Source organism: Pleurodeles waltl, chromosome 7, assembly GCF_031143425.1.
Source record: "Pleurodeles waltl isolate 20211129_DDA chromosome 7, aPleWal1.hap1.20221129, whole genome shotgun sequence".
NCBI lineage: Eukaryota > Metazoa > Chordata > Amphibia > Caudata > Salamandridae > Pleurodeles > Pleurodeles waltl.
The window spans coordinates 352,786,663-352,812,557 of record NC_090446.1 but is presented as its reverse complement, the minus strand read 5'-3'; the positions used below and the strand labels follow the sequence as shown (position 1 = coordinate 352,812,557).

General features: G+C 48.1%; 1 protein-coding gene across 1 annotated transcript in view; it reads right to left on the bottom strand.

Moving 5' to 3' along the window:
* Nucleotides 1–25,895, bottom strand: part of TOP1 (DNA topoisomerase I) — a 352,777-nt gene that overhangs the window by 139,705 nt on the left and 187,177 nt on the right. Inside the window, exon 15 of the mRNA XM_069243787.1 lies at nt 21,935–22,120. Within this exon, the coding sequence (XP_069099888.1) occupies nt 21,935–22,120 (186 nt within the window). The remainder of the gene's footprint in view (nt 1–21,934; nt 22,121–25,895) is intronic.

Sequence of the window (25,895 nt, the reverse complement as noted above, 5' to 3'; positions counted from 1 at the left end):
CTTTGGAAGGCAGGAGACAGGCCGGTGAGTTTCTGGAGCCAAGGCAGTTGTCGTCTTCTGGTCTTCCTCTGCAGGGGTTTTTCAGCTAGGCAGTCCTTCTTGTAGTTTCAGGAATCTAATTTTCTAGGGTTCAGGGTAGCCCTTAAATACTAAATTTAAGGGCGTGTTTAGGTCTGGGGGGTTAGTAGCCAATGGCTACTAGCCCTGAGGGTGGGTACACCCTCTTTGTGCCTCCTCCCAAGGGGAGGGGGTCACAATCCTAACCCTATTGGGGGAATCCTCCATCTGCAAGATGGAGGATTTCTAAAAGTCAGAGTCACCTCAGCTCAGGACACCTTAGGGGCTGTCCTGACTGGCCAGTGACGACTCCTTGTTGCTTTCTTTGTTCCCTCCAGCCTTGCCGCCAAAAGTGGGGGCCGTGGCCGGAGGGGGCGGGCAACTCCACTAAGCTGGAGTGCCCTGCTGGGCTGTGACAAAGGGGTGAGCCTTTGAGGCTCACCGCCAGGTGTTACAGCTCCTGCCTGGGGGAGGTGTTAGCATCTCCACCCAGTGCAGGCTTTGTTACTGGCCTCAGAGTGACAAAGGCACTCTCCCCATGGGGCCAGCAACATGTCTCTGGTGTGGCAGGCTGCTGGAACTAGTCAGCCTACACAGACAGTCGGTTAAGTTTCGGGGGGCACCTCTAAGGTGCCCTCTGTGGTGTATTTTACAATAAAATGTACACTGGCATCAGTGTGCATTTATTGTGCTGAGAAGTTTGATACCAAACTTCCCAGTTTTCAGTGTAGCCATTATGGTGCTGTGGAGTTCGTGTTTGACAGACTCCCAGACCATATACTCTTATGGCTACCCTGCACTTAAAATGTCTAAGGTTTTGTTTAGACACTGTAGGGGTACCATGCTCATGCATTGGTACCCTCACCTATGGTATAGTGCACTCTGCCTTAGGGCTGTAAGGCCTGCTAGAGGGGTGTCTTACCTATACTGCATAGGCAGTGAGAGGCTGGCATGGCACCCTGAGGGGAGTGCCATGTCGACTTACTCGTTTTGTTCTCACTAGCACACACAAGCTGGCAAGCAGTGTGTCTGTGCTGAGTGAGAGGTCTCCAGGGTGGCATAAGACATGCTGCAGCCCTTAGAGACCTTCCTTGGCATCAGGGCCCTTGGTACTAGAAGTACCAGTTACAAGGGACTTATCTGGATGCCAGGGTCTGCCAATTGTGGACACAAAAGTACAGGTTAGGGAAAGAACACTGGTGCTGGGGCCTGGTTAGCAGGCCTCAGCACACTTTCAATTGTAAACATAGCATCAGCAAAGGCAAAAAGTCAGGGGGCAACCATGCCAAGGAGGCATTTCCTTACAGCTAGCCAAAACGGCATATTTTTCCAATGCTATTAGAGGGGCTCTGAATTCACTGAGGGAACTGTTTAAGACAGTCCACTCTTTAACTGCCCCCTCAGCCGCGGTTACCCCATCTGATAATTCCCCACAATTCTGTCAGTCAGTGGCGGACTTTTTCTATAATAAGATTAAATTGTTGACTAACTTCAGTCCCCCACTTCCTGTTTGGGCAGATGTGGGCACAGTCTCCTCTTGCAGAGTGGCATCATTGCAAATTCTGGATAATTTTCAGCCACTTTCCATAAATTAGAGCGCTTCTTATTGCCCTTAAATCAGGGGCACCTACAGATGTGTCCACCGCGTATATTAAAGCTAGCCCCCCAGATAATGGCAGAGGCCCTTGAACAGGTGTATGCAGAGATTCTTTAGGAAGGCATCTGTAAGGAAATGCCTCCTTGGCATGGTTGCCCCCTGACTTTTTGCCTTTGCTGATGCTATGTTTACAAGTGAAAGTGTGCTGAGGCCTGCTAACCAGACCCCAGCACCAGTGTTCTTTCCCTAACCTGTACTTTTGTATCCACAATTGGCAGACCCTGGCATCCAGATAAGTCCCTTGTAACTGGTACTTCTAGTACCAAGGGCCCTGATGCCAAGGAAGGTCTCTAAGGGATGCAGCATGTCTTATGCCACCCTGGAGACCTCTCACTCAGCACAGACACCCTGCTTGCCAGCTTGTGTGTGCTAGTGAGGACAAAACGAGTAAGTCGACATGGCACTCCCCTCAGGGTGCCATGCCAGCCTCCCACTGCCTATGCAGTATAGGTAAGACACCCCTCTAGCAGGCCTTACAGCCCTAAGGCAGGGTGCACTATACCATAGGTGAGGGTACCAGTGCATGAGCATGGTACCCCTACAGTGTCTAAACAAAACCTTAGACATTGTAAGTGCAGGGTAGCCATAAGAGTATATGGTCTGGGAGTCTGTCAAACACGAACTCCACAGCACCATAATGGCTACACTGAAAACTGGGAAGTTTGGTATCAAACTTCTCAGCACAATAAATGCACACTGATGCCAGTGTACATTTTATTGTAAAATACACCACAGAGGGCACCTTAGAGGTGCCCCCTGAAACTTAACCGACTATCTGTGTAGGCTGACTAGTTCTAGCAGCCTGCCACAAACCGAGACATGTTGCTGGCCCCATGGGGAGAGTGCCTTTGTCACTCTGAGGCCAGTAACAAAGCCTGCACTGGGTGGAGATGCTAACACCTCTCCCAGGCAGGAATTGTCACACCTGGCGGTGAGCCTCAAAGGCTCACCTCCTTTGTGCCAACCCAGCAGGACACTCCAGCTAGTGGAGTTGCCCGCCCCCTCCGGCCAGGCCCCACTTTTGGCGGCAAGGCCGGAGAAAATAATGAGAATAACAAGGAGGAGTCACTGGCCAGTCAGGACAGCCCCTAAGGTGTCCTGAGCTGAGGTGACTCTAACTTTTAGAAATCCTCCATCTTGCAGATGGAGGATTCCCCCAATAGGGTTAGGATTGTGACCCCCTCCCCTTGGGAGGAGGCACAAAGAGGGTGTACCCACCCTCAGGGCTAGTAGCCATTGGCTACTAACCCCCCAGACCTAAACACGCCCTTAAATTTAGTATTTAAGGGCTACCCTGAACCCTAGAAAATTAGATTCCTGCAACAAGAAGAAGGACTGCCCAGCTGAAAACCCCTGCAGCGGAAGACCAGAAGACGACAACTGCCTTGGCTCCAGAAACTCACCGGCCTGTCTCCTGCCTTCCAAAGATCCTGCTCCAGCGACGCCTTCCGAAGGGACCGGCGACCTCGACATCCTCTGAGGACTGCCCCTGCTTCGAAAAGACAAGAAACTCCCGAGGACAGCGGACCTGCTCCAAGAAAAGCTGCAACTTTGTTTCCAGCAACTTTAAAGATCCCTGCAAGCTCCCCGCAAGAAGCGTGAGACTTGCAACACTGCACCCGGCGACCCCGACTCGACTGGTGGCGATCCAACACCTCAGGAGGGACCCCAGGACTACTCTGATACTGTGAGTACCAAAACCTGTCCCCCCTGAGCCCCCACAGCGCCGCCTGCAGAGGGAATCCCGAGGCTTCCCCTGACCGCGACTCTTTTGAACCTAAAGTCCCGACACCTGGGAGAGACCCTGCACCCGCAGCCCCCAGGACCTGAAGGACCGGACTTTCACTGGAGAAGTGACCCCCAGGAGTCCCTCTCCCTTGCCCAAGTGGAGGTTTCCCCGAGGAATCCCCCCCTTGCCTGCCTGCAGCGCTGAAGAGATCCCGAGATCTCTCATAGACTAACATTGCGAACCCGACGCTTGTTTCTACACTGCACCCGGCCGCCCCCGCGCCGCTGAGGGTGAAATTTCTGTGTGGACTTGTGTCCCCCCCGGTGCCCTACAAAACCCCCCTGGTCTGCCCTCCGAAGACGCGGGTACTTACCTGCAAGCAGACCGGAACCGGGGCACCCCCCTTCTCTCCATTCTAGCCTATGTGTTTTCGGCACCACTTTGGACTCTGCACCTGACCGGCCCTGAGCTGCTGGTGTGGTGACTTTGGGGTTGCTCTGAACCCCCAACGGTGGGCTACCTTGGACCAAGAACTGAGCCCTGTAAGTGTCTTACTTACCTGGTTAATCTAACAAATACTTACCTCCCCTAGGAACTGTGAAAATTGCACTAAGTGTCTACTTTTAAAACAGCTATTTGTCAATAACTTGAAAAGTATACATGCAATTTTGATGATTTGAAGTTCCTAAAGTACTTACCTGCAATACCTTTCGAATGAGATATTACATGTAGAATTTGAACCTGTGGTTCTTAAAATAAACTAAGAAAAGATATTTTTCTATATAAAAACCTATTGGCTGGATTTGTCTCTGAGTGTGTGTACCTCATTTATTGTCTTGTGTATGTACAACAAATGCTTAACACTACTCCTTGGATAAGCCTACTGCTCGACCACACTACCACAAAATAGAGCATTAGTATTATCTATTTTTACCACTATTTTACCTCTAAGGGGAACCCTTGGACTCTGTGCATGCTATTCCTTACTTTGAAATAGCACATACAGAGACAACTTCCTACATTGGTGGATCAGCGGTGGGGTACAAGACTTTGCATTTGCTGGACTACTCAGCCAATACCGGATCACACGACAAATTCCAAAATTGTCATTAGAAATTGATTTTTGCAATTTGAAATTTTTCAAAATTCTTAAAAGTCCTGCTAGGGCCTTGTGTGTTAAGTCCCTGTTTAGCATTGTCTTTTAGAGAGTAAAAGTTTGTTAAAAGTTTGAATTAGATTCTAGAACCAGTTTTAGTTTCTTAAAAAGTATTCCAACTTTTAGAAGCATAATGTCTAGCACAGATGTGAATGTGGTGGAACTCGACACCACACCTTACCTCCATCTACAGATGAGAGAGCTAAGGTCACTCTGTAAACTAAAGAAAATAGCAATGGGCCCCAAACCTACCAAAGTACAGCTCCAGGAGCTTTTGGCAGAGTTTGAAAAGGCCAACCCCTCTGAGGATGGCAACTCAGAGGATGAAGATAGTGACTTGGAGGGAAATTCCCCCCCTCCAGTCCTACTTAGGGAGAGCAGGGCTTCTCAAGCCCTGACTCCACAAATAATAGTCAGAGATGCTGGTTCCCTCACAGGAGGGACCAACAACTCTGAAATCACTGAGGATAACTCCAGTGAAGAGGACATCCAGTTAGCCAGGATGGCCAAAAGATTGGCTTTGGAAAGACAGATCCTAGCCATAGAGAGGGAAAGACAAGAGATGGGCCTAGGACCCATCAATGGTGGCAGCAACATAAATAGGGTCAGAGATTCTCCTGACATGTTGAAAATCCCTAAAGGGATTGTAACTAAATATGAAGATGGTGATGACATCACCAAATGGTTCACAGCTTTTGAGAGGGCTTGTGTAACCAGAAAAGTGAACAGATCTCACTGGGGTGCTCTCCTTTGGGAAATGTTCACAGGAAAGTGTAGGGATAGACTCCTCACACTCTCTGGACAAGATGCAGAATCTTATGACCTCATGAAGGGTACCCTGATTGAGGGCTTTGGATTCTCCACTGAGGAGTACAGGATTAGGTTCAGGGGGGCTCAAAAATCCTCGAGCCAGACCTGGGTTGACTTTGTTGACTACTCAGTGAAAACACTAGATGGTTGGATTCAAGGCAGTGGTGTAAGTAATTATGATGGGCTGTACAATTTATTTGTGAAAGAACACCTGTTAAGTAATTGTTTCAATGATAAACTGCATCAGCATCTGGTAGACCTAGGACCAATTTCTCCCCAAGAATTGGGAAAGAAGGCGGACCATTGGGTCAAGACAAGGGTGTCCAAGACTTCAACAGGGGGTGACCAAAAGAAAGGGGTCACAAAGACTCCCCAGCAGAAGGGTGATGAGACCACCAAAACTAAAAATAGTAAAGAGTCTTCTACAGGCCCCCAAAAACCTGCACAGGAGGGTGGGCCCAGAGCCTCTTCACAAAACAATGGGTACAAGGGTAAAAACTTTGATCCCAAAAAGGCCTGGTGTCATAGCTGTAAACAGCATGGACACCAAACTGGAGACAAGGCCTGTCCCAAGAAAGGTTCCACTCCAAACTCCCATCCAGGTAACACTGGTATGGCTAGTCTCCAAGTGGGATCAACAGTGTGCCCAGAGCAAATCAGGGTCCACACTGAAGCTACTCTAGTTTCTGAGGGTGGGGTGGATTTAGCCACACTAGCTGTCTGGCCGCCTAACATGCAAAAATACAGACAGCAACTCTTAATTAATGGGACTAGAATAGAGGGCCTGAGGGATACAGGTGCCAGTGTCACCATGGTGACAGAGAAACTGGTTTCCCCTGGCCAATACCTGACTGGAAAAACTTACACAGTCACCAACGCTGACAATCAGAGAAAAGTACATCCCATGGCAATGGTTACTTTAGAATGGGGAGGGGTCAATGGCCTGAAACAGGTGGTGGTCTCCTCAAATATCCCAGTGGACTGTCTGCTTGGAAATGACCTGGAGTCCTCAGCATGGGCTGAGGTAGAGCTAAAAACCCATGCAGCAATGCTGGGTATCCCTGAACTGGTGTGTGTGAAAACAAGAGCACAATGCAAGGCACAGGGTGAAAAAGTAGAGCTGGAGTCTGGAAAAATGGCCCAGCCTACCAAGAGAACAGGAAAGTCAGTTGGGAAACCAACTGCAACACAGCAAAAGAAAGGGAACCTCTCTTCTCAGGAAGAAGTTCTGCCCTCTGAGGGAACTGAGCCTTTGGAGCTTGAACCTTATCAGGTTGAGCTCTTAGGCCCAGGGGGACCCTCAAGGGAAGAGCTGTGTAAGGGACAAGAAACCTGTCCCTCTCTTGAAGGCCTTAGGCAGCAAGCTGCTGAAGAGTCCAAAGGCAAGAAAAATGGAACCCATAGGGTCTATTGGGAAGATGGGCTCCTGTACACTGAGGCCAGAGACCCCAAACCTGGTGCCACTAGGAGAGTGGTAGTGCCTCAGCTGTTCAGAGAGTTCATCCTAACATTGGCCCATGACATTCCCCTTGCTGGACATTTGGGACAAACCAAGACGTGGGAGAGGTTAGTCAACCACTTCTACTGGCCCAATATGTCCAACATGGTTAAGGAGTTTTGCCTCTCCTGCCCCACCTGTCAAGCCAGTGGTAAGACAGGTGGGCATCCAAAGGCCCCCCTCATTCCACTTCCAGTGGTGGGGGTGCCCTTTGAAAGAGTGGGTGTGGACATAGTTGGTCCACTGGAACCTCCCACAGCCTCAGGAAATATGTATATCCTGGTAGTAGTGGATCATGCTACCAGGTATCCTGAAGCTATTCCCCTTAGGTCGACTACTGCCCCTGCAGTAGCCAAGGCCCTCATTGGTATCTTTACCAGAGTGGGTTTCCCTAAGGAGGTGGTGTCTGACAGAGGTACCAACTTCATGTCAGCATACCTAAAGCACATGTGGAATGAGTGTGGAGTGACTTATAAATTCACTACACCATACCATCCACAAACTAATGGCTTAGTTGAGAGATTCAACAAGACATTAAAAGGCATGATCATGGGGCTCCCAGAAAAACTCAAAAGGAGATGGGATGTCCTCCTGCCATGTCTGCTTTTCGCTTACAGGGAGGTACCACAGAAGGGAGTAGGGTTCTCACCCTTTGAACTTCTGTTTGGTCATCCTGTAAGGGGACCACTTGCCCTTGTTAAAGAAGGCTGGGAGAGACCTCTCCATGAGCCTAAACAGGACATAGTGGACTATGTACTTGGCCTTCGCTCTAGAATGGCAGAGTACATGGAAAAGGCAACCAAAAACCTTGAGGCCAGCCAACAGCTCCAGAAGTTTTGGTATGACCAAAAGGCTGCACTGGTTGAGTTCCAACCAGGGCAGAAAGTCTGGGTTCTGGAGCCTGTGGCTCCCAGGGCACTCCAGGACAAATGGAGTGGCCCTTACCCAGTACTAGAGAGGAAGAGTCAGGTCACCTACTTGGTGGACCTGGGCACGAGCAGGAGCCCCAAAAGGGTGATCCATGTAAACCGCCTTAAGCTCTTCCACGACAGGGCTGATGTCAATCTGTTGATGGTAACAGATGAGGATCAGGAGGCAGAGAGTGAACCTCTCCCTGATCTTCTGTCATCAGACCCAAAAGATGGTACAGTAGATGGAGTGATCTACTCAGACACCCTCTCTGGCCAACAGCAAGCTGATTGCAGGAGAGTCCTACAACAGTTTCCTGAACTCTTCTCCTTAACCCCTGGTCAGACACACCTGTGTACCCATGATGTGGACACAGGAGACAGCATGCCTGTCAAGAACAAAATCTTTAGACAGTCTGACCATGTTAAGGAAAGCATCAAGGTGGAAGTCCACAAGATGCTGGAATTGGGAGTCATTGAGCGCTCTGACAGCCCCTGGGCTAGCCCAGTGGTCTTAGTCCCCAAACCTCACACCACAGATGGAAAGAAAGAGATGAGGTTTTGTGTGGACTACAGAGGGCTCAATTCTGTCACCAAGACAGATGCTCATCCAATTCCAAGAGCTGATGAGCTCATTGATAAATTAGGTGCTGCCAAATTTCTAAGTACCTTTGACTTGACAGCAGGGTACTGGCAAATAAAAATGGCACCTGGAGCAAAAGAAAAGACAGCATTCTCCACACCTGATGGGCATTATCAGTTTACTGTTATGCCCTTTGGTTTAAAGAATGCCCCTGCCACCTTCCAAAGGTTGGTGAATCAAGTCCTTGCTGGCTTGGAGTCCTTTAGCACAGCTTATCTTGATGATATTGCTGTCTTTAGCTCCACCTGGCAGGATCACCTGGTCCACCTGAGGAAGGTTTTGAAGGCTCTGCAATCTGCAGGCCTCTCTATCAAAGCATCCAAATGCCAGATAGGGCAGGGAACTGTGGTTTACTTGGGACACCTTGTAGGTGGAGGCCAAGTTCAGCCACTCCAACCCAAGATCCAGACTATTCTGGACTGGGTAGCTCCAAAAACCCAGACTCAAGTCAGGGCATTCCTTGGCTTGACTGGGTACTACAGGAGGTTTGTGAAGGGATATGGATCCATTGTGACAGCCCTCACTGAGCTCACCTCCAAGAAAATGCCCAAGAAAGTGAACTGGACTGTGGACTGCCAACAGGCCTTTGACACCCTGAAACAGGCAATGTGCTCAGCACCAGTTCTCAAAGCTCCAGATTATTCTAAGCAGTTCATTGTGCAGACTGATGCCTCTGAACATGGGATAGGGGCAGTTTTGTCCCAAACAAATGATGATGGCCTTGACCAGCCTGTTGCTTTCATTAGCAGGAGGTTACTCCCCAGGGAGCAGCGTTGGAGTGCCATTGAGAGGGAGGCCTTTGCTGTGGTTTGGTCCCTGAAGAAGCTGAGACCATACCTCTTTGGGACTCACTTCCTAGTTCAAACCGACCACAGACCTCTCAAATGGCTGATGCAAATGAAAGGTGAAAATCCTAAACTGTTGAGGTGGTCCATCTCCCTACAGGGAATGGACTTTATAGTGGAACACAGACCTGGGACTGCCCATGCCAATGCAGATGGCCTTTCCAGGTTCTTCCACTTAGAAAATGAAGACTCTCTTGGGAAAGGTTAGTCTCATCCTCTTTCGTTTGGGGGGGGGTTGTGTAAGGAAATGCCTCCTTGGCATGGTTGCCCCCTGACTTTTTGCCTTTGCTGATGCTATGTTTACAAGTGAAAGTGTGCTGAGGCCTGCTAACCAGACCCCAGCACCAGTGTTCTTTCCCTAACCTGTACTTTTGTATCCACAATTGGCAGACCCTGGCATCCAGATAAGTCCCTTGTAACTGGTACTTCTAGTACCAAGGGCCCTGATGCCAAGGAAGGTCTCTAAGGGATGCAGCATGTCTTATGCCACCCTGGAGACCTCTCACTCAGCACAGACACCCTGCTTGCCAGCTTGTGTGTGCTAGTGAGGACAAAACGAGTAAGTCGACATGGCACTCCCCTCAGGGTGCCATGCCAGCCTCCCACTGCCTATGCAGTATAGGTAAGACACCCCTCTAGCAGGCCTTACAGCCCTAAGGCAGGGTGCACTATACCATAGGTGAGGGTACCAGTGCATGAGCATGGTACCCCTACAGTGTCTAAACAAAACCTTAGACATTGTAAGTGCAGGGTAGCCATAAGAGTATATGGTCTGGGAGTCTGTCAAACACGAACTCCACAGCACCATAATGGCTACACTGAAAACTGGGAAGTTTGGTATCAAACTTCTCAGCACAATAAATGCACACTGATGCCAGTGTACATTTTATTGTAAAATACACCACAGAGGGCACCTTAGAGGTGCCCCCTGAAACTTAACCGACTATCTGTGTAGGCTGACTAGTTCTAGCAGCCTGCCACAAACCGAGACATGTTGCTGGCCCCATGGGGAGAGTGCCTTTGTCACTCTGAGGCCAGTAACAAAGCCTGCACTGGGTGGAGATGCTAACACCTCTCCCAGGCAGGAATTGTCACACCTGGCGGTGAGCCTCAAAGGCTCACCTCCTTTGTGCCAACCCAGCAGGACACTCCAGCTAGTGGAGTTGCCCGCCCCCTCCGGCCAGGCCCCACTTTTGGCGGCAAGGCCGGAGAAAATAATGAGAATAACAAGGAGGAGTCACTGGCCAGTCAGGACAGCCCCTAAGGTGTCCTGAGCTGAGGTGACTCTAACTTTTAGAAATCCTCCATCTTGCAGATGGAGGATTCCCCCAATAGGGTTAGGATTGTGACCCCCTCCCCTTGGGAGGAGGCACAAAGAGGGTGTACCCACCCTCAGGGCTAGTAGCCATTGGCTACTAACCCCCCAGACCTAAACACGCCCTTAAATTTAGTATTTAAGGGCTACCCTGAACCCTAGAAAATTAGATTCCTGCAACAAGAAGAAGGACTGCCCAGCTGAAAACCCCTGCAGCGGAAGACCAGAAGACGACAACTGCCTTGGCTCCAGAAACTCACCGGCCTGTCTCCTGCCTTCCAAAGATCCTGCTCCAGCGACGCCTTCCGAAGGGACCGGCGACCTCGACATCCTCTGAGGACTGCCCCTGCTTCGAAAAGACAAGAAACTCCCGAGGACAGCGGACCTGCTCCAAGAAAAGCTGCAACTTTGTTTCCAGCAACTTTAAAGATCCCTGCAAGCTCCCCGCAAGAAGCGTGAGACTTGCAACACTGCACCCGGCGACCCCGACTCGACTGGTGGCGATCCAACACCTCAGGAGGGACCCCAGGACTACTCTGATACTGTGAGTACCAAAACCTGTCCCCCCTGAGCCCCCACAGCGCCGCCTGCAGAGGGAATCCCGAGGCTTCCCCTGACCGCGACTCTTTTGAACCTAAAGTCCCGACACCTGGGAGAGACCCTGCACCCGCAGCCCCCAGGACCTGAAGGACCGGACTTTCACTGGAGAAGTGACCCCCAGGAGTCCCTCTCCCTTGCCCAAGTGGAGGTTTCCCCGAGGAATCCCCCCCTTGCCTGCCTGCAGCGCTGAAGAGATCCCGAGATCTCTCATAGACTAACATTGCGAACCCGACGCTTGTTTCTACACTGCACCCGGCCGCCCCCGCGCCGCTGAGGGTGAAATTTCTGTGTGGACTTGTGTCCCCCCCGGTGCCCTACAAAACCCCCCTGGTCTGCCCTCCGAAGACGCGGGTACTTACCTGCAAGCAGACCGGAACCGGGGCACCCCCCTTCTCTCCATTCTAGCCTATGTGTTTTGGGCACCACTTTGGACTCTGCACCTGACCGGCCCTGAGCTGCTGGTGTGGTGACTTTGGGGTTGCTCTGAACCCCCAACGGTGGGCTACCTTGGACCAAGAACTGAGCCCTGTAAGTGTCTTACTTACCTGGTTAATCTAACAAATACTTACCTCCCCTAGGAACTGTGAAAATTGCACCAAGTGTCTACTTTTAAAACAGCTATTTGTCAATAACTTGAAAAGTATACATGCAATTTTGATGATTTGAAGTTCCTAAAGTACTTACCTGCAATACCTTTCGAATGAGATATTACATGTAGAATTTGAACCTGTGGTTCTTAAAATAAACTAAGAAAAGATATTTTTCTATACAAAAACCTATTGGCTGGATTTGTCTCTGAGTGTGTGTACCTCATTTATTGTCTTGTGTATGTACAACAAATGCTTAACACTACTCCTTGGATAAGCCTACTGCTCGACCACACTACCACAAAATAGAGCATTAGTATTATCTATTTTTACCACTATTTTACCTCTAAGGGGAACCCTTGGACTCTGTGCATGCTATTCCTTACTTTGAAATAGCACATACAGAGACAACTTCCTACAGCATCTTTCCGGCAGCTTGGAAGCAGGCTACAGTCATTCCTCTTATTAAAAAATCAGGGAAGGATGTGGCAGTTCTTTCCAACCTTCGCCTGATCTCTTTACTCCCGGGGTTGTCTAAAATATTAGAAAAACATCTTAACCAGGAGTTGTTGGCCTTTCTCCACAATAATGGTATACTAGGCTCTTCTCAACATGGTTTTCGGGGTGCTCATAGTACCGAAAATGCACTTATTTGCACAAGAGATATGATTCAGAGAAGACGCGATCTGGGAGAGGGGTCGATCCTTGTCCTGTTGGATCTATCAGCAGCGTTTGATACCATCTCTCATTCTATTTTGTGTAACCGGTTGTCTCAAGTTGGAGTGAGAGGGAGGGCCTGGCAGCTCCTTAGCTCTTTCCTTACACACAGAACCATTACGGTTGCATGCGGAGATCACAGGGCCTCGCCCTTTCAACTCCCATGTGGTGTCCCGCAGGGATCATCCCTTAGTACGACACTTTTCAATCTTTATATGTAACCTTTGAGCCCCAAATGAGCGAACCAGGTTAGCCAAATTGTCTCTTATGCAGATGATACACAGATGATTGTGCCCAATTTTCAACGATGTATGATAGCAATCAGTAAGTGGATGACCTGCAACTGGCTTAGACTCAATGGGGACAAAACAGTGATTATGTGTTTCGGATGTAATAATTCCCCTTGGGATAACAATTGGTGGCCTTCTGCTTGTGGGGGCTGCCCGTCGCCTGTGCCAGCTGCAAAAAATCTAGGCATTATGTTCGATGATTTATTGTCTTTCAAGTTACAGACCAACCACTTGGTTAAGGTGTGCTTCTGGATATTAAAAACTCAACATTTTACATCTTTTAGAGGATGACCATAGACATCCTGTCGTACTGGCATTGGTGACGTAGAGACTGGACTATTGCAACTTGTTGTTGCTCAATGCCAATAAATCCTCTTTAGATTAATTGCAGTCTATTCAGAATGCAGCAGCCCGTCTAACTTTAAATCTCCCACATTCTATCTCTGCGAAGAGATTGTGATATCTTTACACTGGCTTCCAATTAGGGAGAGAATCATTTTTAAAGCATTGTGCCTCACGGACAAAGCACTTCAGTCGATGGAATGTGATTATTTGAAATCCACTCTGTTTTATCAACCACAGAGACACCTTAGATCATCCTCTAAATTTATGATCAAGGTGCCAAGGTGTAAAAAAGTCAGATGGGGAGATCGGGCTTTTACGGTGGAAGCAGCCAAGCTTTGGAATGGTTTGCCCCGCTCGTTGCGTCAAATATCGAATCACTTCCTTTTTAGGAAAAGTCTGAAAACCTGGCTTTTCGTAATTTAAAGCTTGGTGTAGTACGTGATTGTTCTTTTCTTCTTAGATGGTCTGCTTAGCGCTTCGATGCTTATGCCGGAATGCGCTCTATAAAAAAAAATTCAATACAATAGGCTTCAATGGAGAAGGAGGTGCCCCGGTTCCAGTCTGCCAGCAGGTAGGTACCCGTGACTTCAGAGGGCAGACCAGGGGGGGTTTTGTAGGGCACGGGGGCAGCCGGGTGCAGAGTGCAAACAGGTGTCGGGTTTGCAATGGAGTTTAATGGGCGACCCAGGGGTCTCTTCAGCGAAGCAGGCAAGCAAGGGAATGGGGGGGGGGGGGGGTGCGGCTCCTCGGGGTAGCCACCACCTGGGCAAGGGAGAGGGCCATCTGGGGGTCGCTTCTGCACTGGAGGTCGGATCCTTCAGGTCCTGGGGGCTGCGGGTGCAGTGTCTTTACCAGGCGTCGGGTTCTTTGAAGCAGGCAGTCGCGGTCAGGGGGAGCCTCTGGCTTCCCTCTGCAGGCATCACTGTGGGGGCTCAGGGGGGTCAACTCTGGCTACCCAAGGGCTTGCAGTCACCGGGGAGTCCTCCCTGTAGTGTTTCTCCGCAGGTCGAGCCGGGGGCGTCTGGTGCAGAGTGGAAAGTCTCACGCTTCCGGCAGGAAAATGTGCAGTCCTTTAAAAGTTGTTTCTTTGTTGCAAGTTTGTCTTTGTTGAACAGGGCCGCTGTCCTCTGGAGTTCTTGGTCCTTTTAGATGCAGGGTAGTCCTGAGGCTTCAGAGGTCGCTGGACCCTGGGGAACGCGTCGCTGTTGCAGTTTTTCTTGAAGTGGGGAGACAGGCCAGTAGGGCGGGGGCCAAAGCAGTTGGTGTCTCCATCTTCTCTGCAGGGCTTCAGGTCAGCAGTCCTTTGTCTTAGGTTGCAGGAATCTAGTTTCCTAGGTTCTGGGGAGCCCCTAAATACTGAATTTAGGGGTGTGTTTAGGCCTGGGAGGGCAGTAGCCACTGGCTACTGTCCTTGAGGGTGGCTACACCCTCTTTGTGCCTCCTCCCTGAGGGGAGGGGGGGCACATCCCTATTCCTATTGGGGGAATCCTCCAAAATCATGGAGGATTTCTAAAGGCAGGGGTCACCTCAGCTCAGGGCACCTTTGGGGCTGTCCTGACTGGTGGGTGACTCCTCCTTGTTTTTCTCATTATCTCCCCTGGACTTGCCGCCAAAAGTGGGGGCTGTGTCCAGGGGGCGGGCATCTCCACTAGCTGGAGTGCCCTGGGGCATTGTAACACGAAGCCTGAGCCTTTGAGGCTCACTGCTAGGTGTTACAGTTCCTGCAGGGGGAAGGTGTGAAGCACCTCCAACCAGAGCAGGCTTTTATTTCTGTCCTCAGAGTACAAAGGCCCTCACCACATGGGGTCAGAAACTCGTCTCAGCAGCAGTGTAGGAAGTTGGCTCTGTATGCACTCTTTCAAAGTAAGGAATAGTATGCACAGAGTCCAAGGGTTCCCCTTAGAGGTAAGATAGTGGCAAAAAGAGATAATACTAATGCTCTATTTTGTGGTAGTGTGGTCGAGCAGTAGGCTTATCAAAGGAGTAGTGTTAAGCATTTGTTGTACATACATACAGGCAATAAATGAGGAACACACACTCAAACAATTCCAGGCCAATAGGTTTTTGTATAGAAAAATATATTTTCTAAGTTTATTTTAAGAACCACAGGTTCAAATTCTACATGTAATACTTTGCATGAAAGGTATTGCAGGTAAGTACTTTAGGAACTTTGAATAATCACAATAGCATATATACTTTTCAAATAAAACACATATAGCTATATTTTAAAACTAGACACTTAGTGCAATTTTCACAGTTCCTAGGGGAGGTAAGTTATTGTTAGTTCTTGCAGGTAAGTAAACCACCTACGGGGTTCAGATTTGGGTCCAAGGTAGCCCACCGTTGGGGGTTCAGCGCAACTCCAAAGTTACCACACCAGCAGCTCAGGGCCGGTCAGGTGCAGAATTCAAAGTGGTGCCCAAAACGCATAGGCTTCAATGGAGAAGGGGGTGCCCCGGTTCCAGTCTGCCAGCAGGTAAGTACCCGCGTCTTCGGAGGGCAGACCAGGGGGGTTTTGTAGGGCACCAGGGGGGGGGGGGGGGGACACAAGTCCACACAAAGTACACCTTCAGCAGCGCGGGGGCGGCCGGGTGCAGTGTGCGAACAAGCGTCGGGTTTGTAATAGGAATCAATGGGAGACCAAGGGGTCTCTTCAGCGGTGCAGGCAGGCAAGGGGGTGGGCTCCTCTGGGTAGCCACCACCTGGGCAAGGGAGTTCACTCCTGCACTGGAGTTCCAATCCTTCAGGTCCTGGGGGCTGCGGGTGCAGGGTCTTTTCCAGGCGTCGGGATTTTAGAGTCAGGCAGTCGCGGTCAGGGGGAGCCTCGGGATTCCCTCTGCAGGCGTCGCTGTGGGGGCTCAGGGGGGACAACTTTGGTTACTCACAGTCTTGGAGTCGCCGGAGGGTCCTCCCTGAAGCGTTGTTTCTCCACCAGTTAAGTCGGGGGTCGCCGGGTGCAGGGTTGCGAGTCTCCCCCCTTCTGGCGGGAAACGCAGTTGTTTTAAAGTTGCTCCTTTGGAAACAAAGTTGTAGTCTTGAGTGAACAGGGCCGCTGTTCTCGGGAGTTTCTTGGTCCTTTTAGAACAGGGCAGTCCTCTGAAGATTCAGAGGTCGCTGGTCCTGGGGAAAGCGTCGCTGGAGCAGTTTTCTTCCGAAGGGGGGAGAGAGGCCGGTAGAGCTGGGGCCAAGGCAGTTGGCGTCTCCATCTTCTCTGCAGGGTTTTTCAGTTCAGCAGTCTTCTTCTTAGGTTGCAGGAATCTGAGTTCCTAGGTTCAGGGGAGCCCCTAAATACAGAATTTAGGGGTGTGTTTAGGTCAGGGAGGGCAGTAGCCAATGGCTACTAGCCCCGAGGGTGGGTACACCCTCTTTGTGCCTCCTCCCAAGGGGAGGGGGTCACATTCCTAACCCTATTGGGGGGGATCCTCCATCTGCAAGATGGAGGATTCCTAAAAGTCAGGGTCACTTCAGCTCAGGTTGCCTTAGGGGCTGTCCTGACTGGTCAGTGACTCCTCCTTGTTTTTCTCATTATCTCCAAAAGTGGGGCCGTGGCCGGAGGGGGAGGGCAACTCCACTAGCTGGAATGCCCTGTGGTGCTGGAACAAAGGGGGTGAGCCTTTGAGGCTCACCGTCAGGTGTTACAGCTCCTGCCTGGGGGAGGTGATAGCATCTCCACCCAGTGCAGGCTTTGTTACTAGCCACAGAGTGACAAAGGCACTCTCCCCATGTGGCCAGCAACGTGTCTCGAGTGTGGCAGGCTGCTAAAACCAGTCAGCCTACACAGGTAGTTGGTTAAGGTTTCAGGGGGCACCTCTAAGGTGCCCTCTGGGGTGCATTTTACAATAAAATGTACACTGGCATCAGTGTGCATTTATTGTGCTGAGAAGTTTGATACCAAACTTCCCAGTTTTCAGTGTAGCCATTATGGTGCTGTGGAGTTCGTGTTTGACAGACTCCCAGACCATATACTCTTATGGCTACCCTGCACTTACAATGTCTAAGGTTTGGCTCATGCACTGGTGCCCTCACCCATGGAATAGTGCACCCTGCCTTAGGGCTGTAAGGCCTGCTAGAGGGGTGACTTATCTATACTGCATAGGCAGTGTGAGGTTGGCATGGCACCCTGAGGGGAGTGCCATGTCGACTTACTCGTTTTGTCCTCACCAGCACACACAAGCTGGCAAGCAGTGGGTCCCTAGGGTGGCATAAGACATGCTGCAGCCCTTAGAGACCTTCCCTGGCATCAGGGCCCTTGGTACCAGGGGTACCAGTTACAAGGGACTTACCTAGGTGCCAGGGTGGTGCCAATTGTGGAAACAATGGTACATTTTAGGTGAAAGAACACTGGTGCTGGGGCCTGGTTAGCAGGGTCCCAGCACACTTCTCAGTCAAGTCAGTATCAGTATCAGGCAAAAAGTGGGGGGTACTTGTTGCAGTACCACAGGGGGTGTTGTCAGTAAACACCTGCACTACCTTCCCTTTGAGAGGGGGAAGAAGTACTTTGAATGCCAGTCTGATCGCAGGGCGCTCCAACAGGTTGATGTGGACTCCGCTGGAGACCAGGTGTCTGATCTCCACCCCCTCCCAGGTGGCCATTCCATCACAGGAGTGACATCTGTCACTACTGTGAGATCTGGCTGGGGAAGGGAGAGGTATCTGCCTCTGGCCCAATCACGGTTTGTTAGTTACTATTGCAGATCTTGTGCAGTTCCCTCCAAGATTTGGACCATGTCAGTAATTCACCCTGAAGCTGCGCCCACTGGAAATTCAGGTCCCACTGCATAGCCGCATATACCATCTGGCATGAGTTACAATCCGGTTGCAGGAGGCCATGAGGCCCAGCAGCCTTGGCCATTATCACCAAATGCAGGATAGAGGGTGAAACATCGATATCAGCCTGCACATCCTGGACACACTGCTCGGGAGGATAAGCCTGAAACTGCAGTGTCCAGAACAACTCAGATGAAAGGAAGGGTCCAAGGAGGAGTCAGGTATGACTTCAGCATATTTATAGTGAACCCCAGTGAAAGCAGGAAGTCTGCAGTAGTCTGGAGGTGGGAAACGGCAAGCCTGGTGCGACCCTTAACCAACACACGAGGGGCATTGGTAAGGCCAAAGGGGAGCACGGTAATCTAAAGGTGCTGCGGCCCTCGGTGTACCACAAGTACCATCTGCAGACAGGACAAGAAAATTAATTTAAGGGTCCTGCAAACCCAATGCTCTCCAGCACTCTGCAACACGAAGATCAGCTTCCACTCTGCAGCTCCTGCAATGTGGGACTCCTGTGTTGTGCTGCGGAGGCTTCTCTGCAACTCCCTGTGCCTGCCACCAGTGGGTCACTTCTGGGGGCTGAGGGCTCCTCTGACTGGCTTTCCTCGCTGCTGAAGGCCTGCCCCAACTCTTCCGAGGGTTAAGTCAGTAAGACCGTGCTGGTCCCCAAAAACCTACAATCTTCCTTGCATCAGTTGTTTACATTTGCCAAGGCTTGTTGGTGATCCTGCTGGCCACCGACCCTCCCGCAAGCCGGCGACTGACGTCGGACAGGCTGTGGGCAACTTCAAAGACCGCCTGGACTTTGCAGCTGTACTTTCTTCACTGTCCAGCAGGAACGTAACCTCCAACTCTGCACCATCTGGACATCGCCGAGTGGTCTGGATACTGTCCCTTTATTTTTCAGGTTCTTCACATCCAGAATTCACCCTTGGGTTCCACCAGCCTGATCCATGGGCCATGACCAGAGCTGGACAACAGAGGCTTCCACTGAGGATTTCTGGTGCCACTTCACCCCTATGCACTTTTTGAAAGTACTCCGGTCTTCTGGGTTTCCACGTGTGGGGACACTATCCAACATTGTGTCAACTGGCTTCCTTGGGTTCTACTGGGAAGGGTCTTGAATCCATAAAAATCTAACTGTGATGCTCCTGTGTTAGCTTATGGACACACCCGGCTTGATAACTGCACATAGGAACCTTTGAGACTTCTGGTGCTTACCTCTGGTAATTTCTTACTCCCCCAACCCCTGGGATTCCAACACTAACCTTAGTTGGGCACCTCCATTCTTCTACCACTTTCTTAGTACATGGTCTTGCCCCCACCCCCCCAAGAGTCCAATGTATTTCTATGCTTTTCCTGCTTGTTTTTAAATGTATATTGTGTGTTGATACCTCCAAATGGAGAAATACCAATGTTAGTATAGTCCTAGTGTTGTATTAACGAGTACTTTATTTTTGCACCACCTGGTTTGGTTCTTTCTTGTGAACAGTTAACGACTAATGTAGTATTGCAGGTGCTTTACACTCCTCCTGAATAAGCTTCAGTTGCTCACCACAACTACCCCTAGAGAGCTTTTGCTATCTGGACACAAACACAATCACTAAGGGCTGCCTGAACTCAGTATAAGGTGCCACACCATAGGTGTGCACCATAAACTGTGCCAGCCTTCTCCAAAGACCAGTACGAGAGTGTCAGTGGGGTAGTTCTTTCTTAAGAACTGTGCTCGCTGGCTCAGAAAGAAAAGATCTGACAAACGCACAGAAGTGGTGTCTGTATAGGACCCGCAACATCATATGACGCAGACGATAGGCAGAGACTAACAATGCCCCAAACAGCACACAGGGGTACTGCTAAAAAAAAAAAAAAAAAAAAAAAAAAAAAAAAAAAAAAAGGAAAAATAAATCTCCATATCCAGACTGATGCCTGGGAGATTCTAAGGTAAGGTATCTGCAACTAGATCTCTTTATCAGACAGGTAAGTACAAATCAGGGCAGTACACTTCTGCCTAGGGACTGTGCTGCACAACACCAGTGTTCAGAGTAGTGACTTAACAATATTCTTAGATTGGTCTACAGCAGAAAATAAGGTCATTGGACTACTAGAAAATTTTCAGCTTTGTGGACAGGAACCATTTCAAATAGTGGGGCAAAATAACGATCAGTTGGAAAGCTACGAGGGATAGGCAGACATATTGCAAACATTCCTCCCATCATCTTGTGTGCTTGATGTACCGTCAAACGTAGCAGGGCTATGCCCAGACATGGATCCATGTGCACGGTGTCAATGGAACAAAGCTACACCTGAAAAACCTCAATTTAGGTGAAACACATCTGTGGTGCCTTGTGGTTTGTTTCGGGATGGCCTGGACTGGCAATTCGAGCTGGACTGTTCTAACTGGAGCAGGGTCAACATAGAATTGCATATGGCAGGTCCACACTGAGGTGGCATGGTGTGCAAAAGAATGGAGTGCAACCCCCAACCAAATACCAGTGGTTAGATATTTTGCAAACATTCTTCCCATCATTTTTTGTGCATGATGCAGTTTTGTGGCACCTGTTGTATCCGGGTCAGCAAACTATGTTTTTACTAGTGTACAGGATAGGGGCATATTGACTAATCCTTCCATTCATCATCATCATCATCATCTCATGTCGGGGCACTCACAAAAACAAGAGACTGGTTCCTTCATCCATGTGCACTGCAGCGTAGTCTAACTTTGAGACTATCAGTGATATAGTATAGTTTGTAATACTTTTTCATGCAGGAGACTAGCATAGGAATCATCCTTCCTTCCTGTTACTGCAAACTGGTATTGCCTTTAGAGATTCAGAACCCTTTAGAAATAAACAATTTCTCTGGCAGTCATAAGACGATCAACTTTTTCGGATGTGATCTGATGTGGAAATGAGGTGGTTTTAATTTGACTGTCTCCTGTGCCAAAACGTCATTAAAACCCCACATAGCTGATCTTCAATACTCTTGAAGAGATTTTCCAACTAAAATCAGGTTATTGTCTCCCAGTCACTGAGCTCCAGCAGCTGTCTTAAAGTGAGATTTTTTCAATATAATATGCAGACAGGGTTTTAATTATTTGTAGTTTTAAAAAAGTATTTCCCCACAAAACAAACAACTATGTGAAAATACTCTGGGGTCCTGTCTGTGAGTCTAGGGTCATGTTTATATGTGTGGGACAATCAAGAGCTAGCAACTTTCAATGAATGTCCTCTGTTTATGAGCTAACGAATGGTCATTTAAAATGTAATTTAACTATTTTCCAAATTATTTTAAAACTGGAGGATTTTTGTTTAACAATGGTGTGATATTGTAGTAGTTTAGTCTTCAAAAACCACAAACATGTTAGTTTGGTTGTGGACTATACAAATTTGGATAAGCAATTCTAAATTGTAGAGCAATACACTTTAAACTGCCACAATCCGTTTTGTCTTTTGTTGTATGCACTATAGATGTGATTATGACCCATCAATTAGCTGTGGTCCTGTACAAGGCAGGGAAGCAGCCATCATCCCCTGAAGACAGGGTATGTGTAGAATACTTGTCTAGCTGTCTCCATTGGAGATTACATGATTGCATTGATTTGCAAATTCTGCGCTCTCCCTTCCTCATGTAAGTAGGCAAAGTGGTCTTGGTAGGATAAGCTTCTCAAATCGACAGATACACAAGTATACCTTGGCAGAAGATTTGCAAGATGCAAGCTTAACTAAAATAGGACACTGCTTTAACACTTTCACTGGAGAGGACACAAAGGTGTTGACAGCAGACTTAAAAAACAAGTACATGTGCAACTACATCACCAGGATGAACAGCTGGAGTGGAAAGCCAGAAAATAGATGAGCACTTTCAGACAAGGGGTGAGCAACTAAGCACGGGCAAAAGACTAAAAACGGAATAACTGGCCCCTCAGCCTACTTGTGGAAGATGGTTACAGAAGAAACAATGTGGATTGAGGAGTTGTTTATGAATGCAATGTCACAACACAAACTTCTTACCCTCTTCTCAACCGGAACTTTGTTGTAGTATCGGATGGAATCTTTACCAAGGAAGTCGAATTCCACCACAAACTCCTGGCCATCATTCTCGGGGTACAGTTTAATGTGTTCCACTCTTAACGAGCAACAACCTACAGTGTCTGCAGTTTCCCCTTCCTCCTTCTCGTTACCAGCCCTCAAAGCAAGCTACAGAAGACAACAGGGATGGGAGAAAACAAGGACAATGGTTAGTGAATCAGCTATATAAATATTAGAATCACGTATGCAGTTTTTTTTTTAATGCAAAATACCCCAAGTTGAACGCTTTAAGACAGTGATATGCAACATGAGGTTAACTCCAAGAGCCCTTTTTTTTTATGAAACAGGTTTTTGAAATCACATTTGTTAATTTCCTAGTGAGACACAGAAAATAGGGTAACGTTGCTTACCTGTAACTGTCCTACGGGAACGATATCCTCCAGTGATTCACAATACAAGTCTCGGATACACATTTAAATAGGTGCATTCTGATTGGTATGGCCCTGCAGTGCTAACAGTCCTGCACCTTTCAGTGATGGTTCAAAAAAAATTCCACCACAGATTCAGATTTGTTTACAATGAATGATCAAAGCATATCTTGGTTCCGTTATTGTTTAGTTTGCTCAATTCCTTATAATAACTCAGTAAACTGTAAACCTTTGATGGTTGTGGGTAGCACTTCTTGCCAGGACGCTCCTTCAAATATCTAGAGTGAAGACGACTGCAGGTTTAGTAAACATGTTTAATGTCTTTCCACACCCCTCTGCTCTTCTAAACGAACACAAGCCTGCTGTGAGTGGTTCAGGAAGTTGGAAAAAGGCAAATGAAAGGTGGTTACCTTCAAATTAAAATTACGTTATTTCAAACAATCTGGCTCTATGCTTGCAGATTTTCTACAGTTAACTAGACTGAGTGTCTTATTCCCTCCATGCCCACCAGAAAGCCATCCTTGCAAGGTAAGGAGAGAAAGAAGCAGTATTAAACTGTGGCAGGCAGTCCTACAGAAAAACAGAAAAAGTATGTCTATGTGCTCCTCTCCCGCAAAAGAGGAGTCTGAGTACTTTGGAACCAACATATTTTTTATTCATGACACTGCCTTTTCAAAGCACAAAGTTGACAAACGAGTCATCCAAATAACCCACTCAAGGATAAGTGCAAGCTATGGAGAGCTCAACTAGAAGAGCAGTTTAAACTTATTTTTTAGCATTCGCAGCAGCCACCAAAACACTATTAATAGAGGTAGATTTTGTGATGTAGACCCCGCTATAAACATGACATACTGGACAAACAGTGGAACTGGCCCAATGATTTGTTCCCTTTCCCTAACATCCAACTTGAAATTTAAGTTAGTTGGCCCTTGACTGTTCCCAATACTCGAGAGCCTAGGGAGTGCGACCCACAGGCATCACTTAAGCTAGCCATCTGTGGCCATGAACAATCATAGCAGTTCAGACTGCAAAGAGTGGTAATCCTGCTAGGGTGTTGTGTATTCGGTAAAGCCATTGGGGTAAGGCTATAGGTTTGGACTATTTAGTAGTGTTTAGTGAGGCGCATCCATGGTTATCACCTGCAGATAGATCAAAGCAGAGCCTGGGTAGCAGTAACCCTACCTATATTTACTTATTCAAAGCAAAGACAGCCCTAAGAACTTCCAAAGTTTCACTATCAAACTATATACTCCTTTAATGCACACTGGAGAGACTTCAATATTAGAAGATATTTCTAGCACTTATGGCACTGAATTATCTGACCCAGAAGTTCCTAGGACCATATGATTTCCATTGTGTTTAATAATTGTGTTCCATTTCATTCGCTCATTTTATAGTCCATTCCCTTTTAGGGTCGAGCATGCGCTAGTGCATCGCTTACGAGACGCTGTAGTAGTTAGAAAAGGGCTTGGAGCCCCGTCCATGTCACAGTCTCATTCGTTCGTGGGCTTGCCTTTTAAAATCTGCTTGCTTTCATTAGTGGAAGGCATGAATAAGTCATGCCTTTCCCGGTGATTAGCCCTCCTCGAGCGCAGCGATCAAGTACTGAAAACATACGAGGCTCACCGTTTTCGGTCCGGTTTGTGGACTACTTTTTCTCTTTTTTCGCAGCGCGATCTCACTGGGCAGAAGTTGAGCGCTTTGCATGACATTGACCCTGTTACATACTTAACTGCACTTTTGCCGGTTACGTAGACAATTGCACTTTTGCCTATTCTTTTCACTACAAGTGAACTGTAGCAGCGCGATCACGCTCTTTTTTTCCCCATTTAAGGATGCGAGAAAAGCCCGGTTGGGAGTTCACAATTGCTAATAGCTCCAACTCTGAGAAATGCGAGACCCGTTGCATTGCAAATGCTCGCTTATAAAGTATTATGGTGAGTGCACACGAAAATCTAGTTAGTGTTTCATTTCTGACCCCTTCGTTTCATGGGAGAGGTTTGAATCTCCTCATTTTCTAAGTTGGCCTTTTTTTTGTTCTTATAAAAGTTTAATGTCTTTGGCGAAATACATTGCAAGCTCCTGATGAAAAAAAATATAGGATGAGCATGAAGGGCCACCCAGAAGTCACCTGACCACTAGTATGATCCACCTGGAGTGAACTCATATTGGAATAGCCCCAAATCCCTACTCCAAAGGCAAGAGACTGAGGACACTACCTCTTACAAACTTCCTGGAAGCAGGCAATTGTGCACCCCCCCCCCCCCTCCCACCCCCCAAAAAAAAAACACTTAACCAGGATTAAAATGAAGCCCACTGCATCTAAAAAAAAAAAAATCTACTTCACTTCGGCTAAACAGGTGTCCCAATTATCCCCCACAGCCATAACCCCCAGATATGATAAGTCCTCGATCTGGGCAACTGGTTGACCAGGCAAACAAATTCTGTGCATATTACTGTTTCTGGGTTTACATACCATGATGAACGTCTTAGCTTGACTTGTGACCAGGCCCAGGGTCGCCATAAGTCTAATTATGGTACCAGCACGTTAAGGCAGTTTGGGGTTCAGGATAAAATATTACATCTTCTGTGTATAGTAATAGAGACCTAATGGATCAAGAAGGGCTGCACTAAGACCAATAATGTAAAAAACAACAAAATTGGGGCCAAAACATAACTTTGCAGTACCCTCACCCCAAAGCTTGAAACTCCCTCTGCATTCACAAGCCAGACCAAACCTCACCGATGCTAACAAATCATAAATCATAATGAAGTGACCTCAAAAACTGCACCAGGTCAGACTCCAACGTCAGTTAAGATCTCCCTAATTTTGACCTGACCATGCTGTCGAAGGCGCAAGAGGTCCATGCCTTGCAACTGTGTATGTACTGACCAGCAGATGGAGGTTTAGGCCCCAGTATTGTGGCCCTTAGACATCAGTGGTAAACATCATCACCACTAACATGTAATGCACAACAGTTAGCTTATTTTTTCTGGATTTCCTGACAGTATGTTAACAATGACCAATTGCACCCATTTAGCCTTGAAATCAGATGCTTGGTTGAGCATCACAGTCTTGACATCAATGAAAATAGCATTATTACTAGCACTGCACATATAAGAATTACCTCCAGTATTTTCAGGATTAAGCACTATAAGTGCAGCCATAGCACGGGGTTGCTATTACTAATGTATCAACAATAGAGTGTTTTATTGAAAATAAGCAACAGCAGGTCACAGAAGACTGACAAACTGCTGGGTAGGCTGAGGGAAGCCACTAGTATAAGTGCATTAATTTCCCCTAGCCTAGGATTGCAGTACCACAGAAATGTTTTTCTCTTGTGGTCTGGAAGGAACCCCTTCAACCCTCACAAAACCTAAAAAAAAGTTCCTATCGTTAGCAGGAAACTGTGGTAACAGTGTCCCTTTTCGTTACAATGTAAAAAATATCCTGAAGCCTTTTAATCAGACCCAAAACAAAATTATTATTATGTAGGAAGTTGGCTCTGTATATA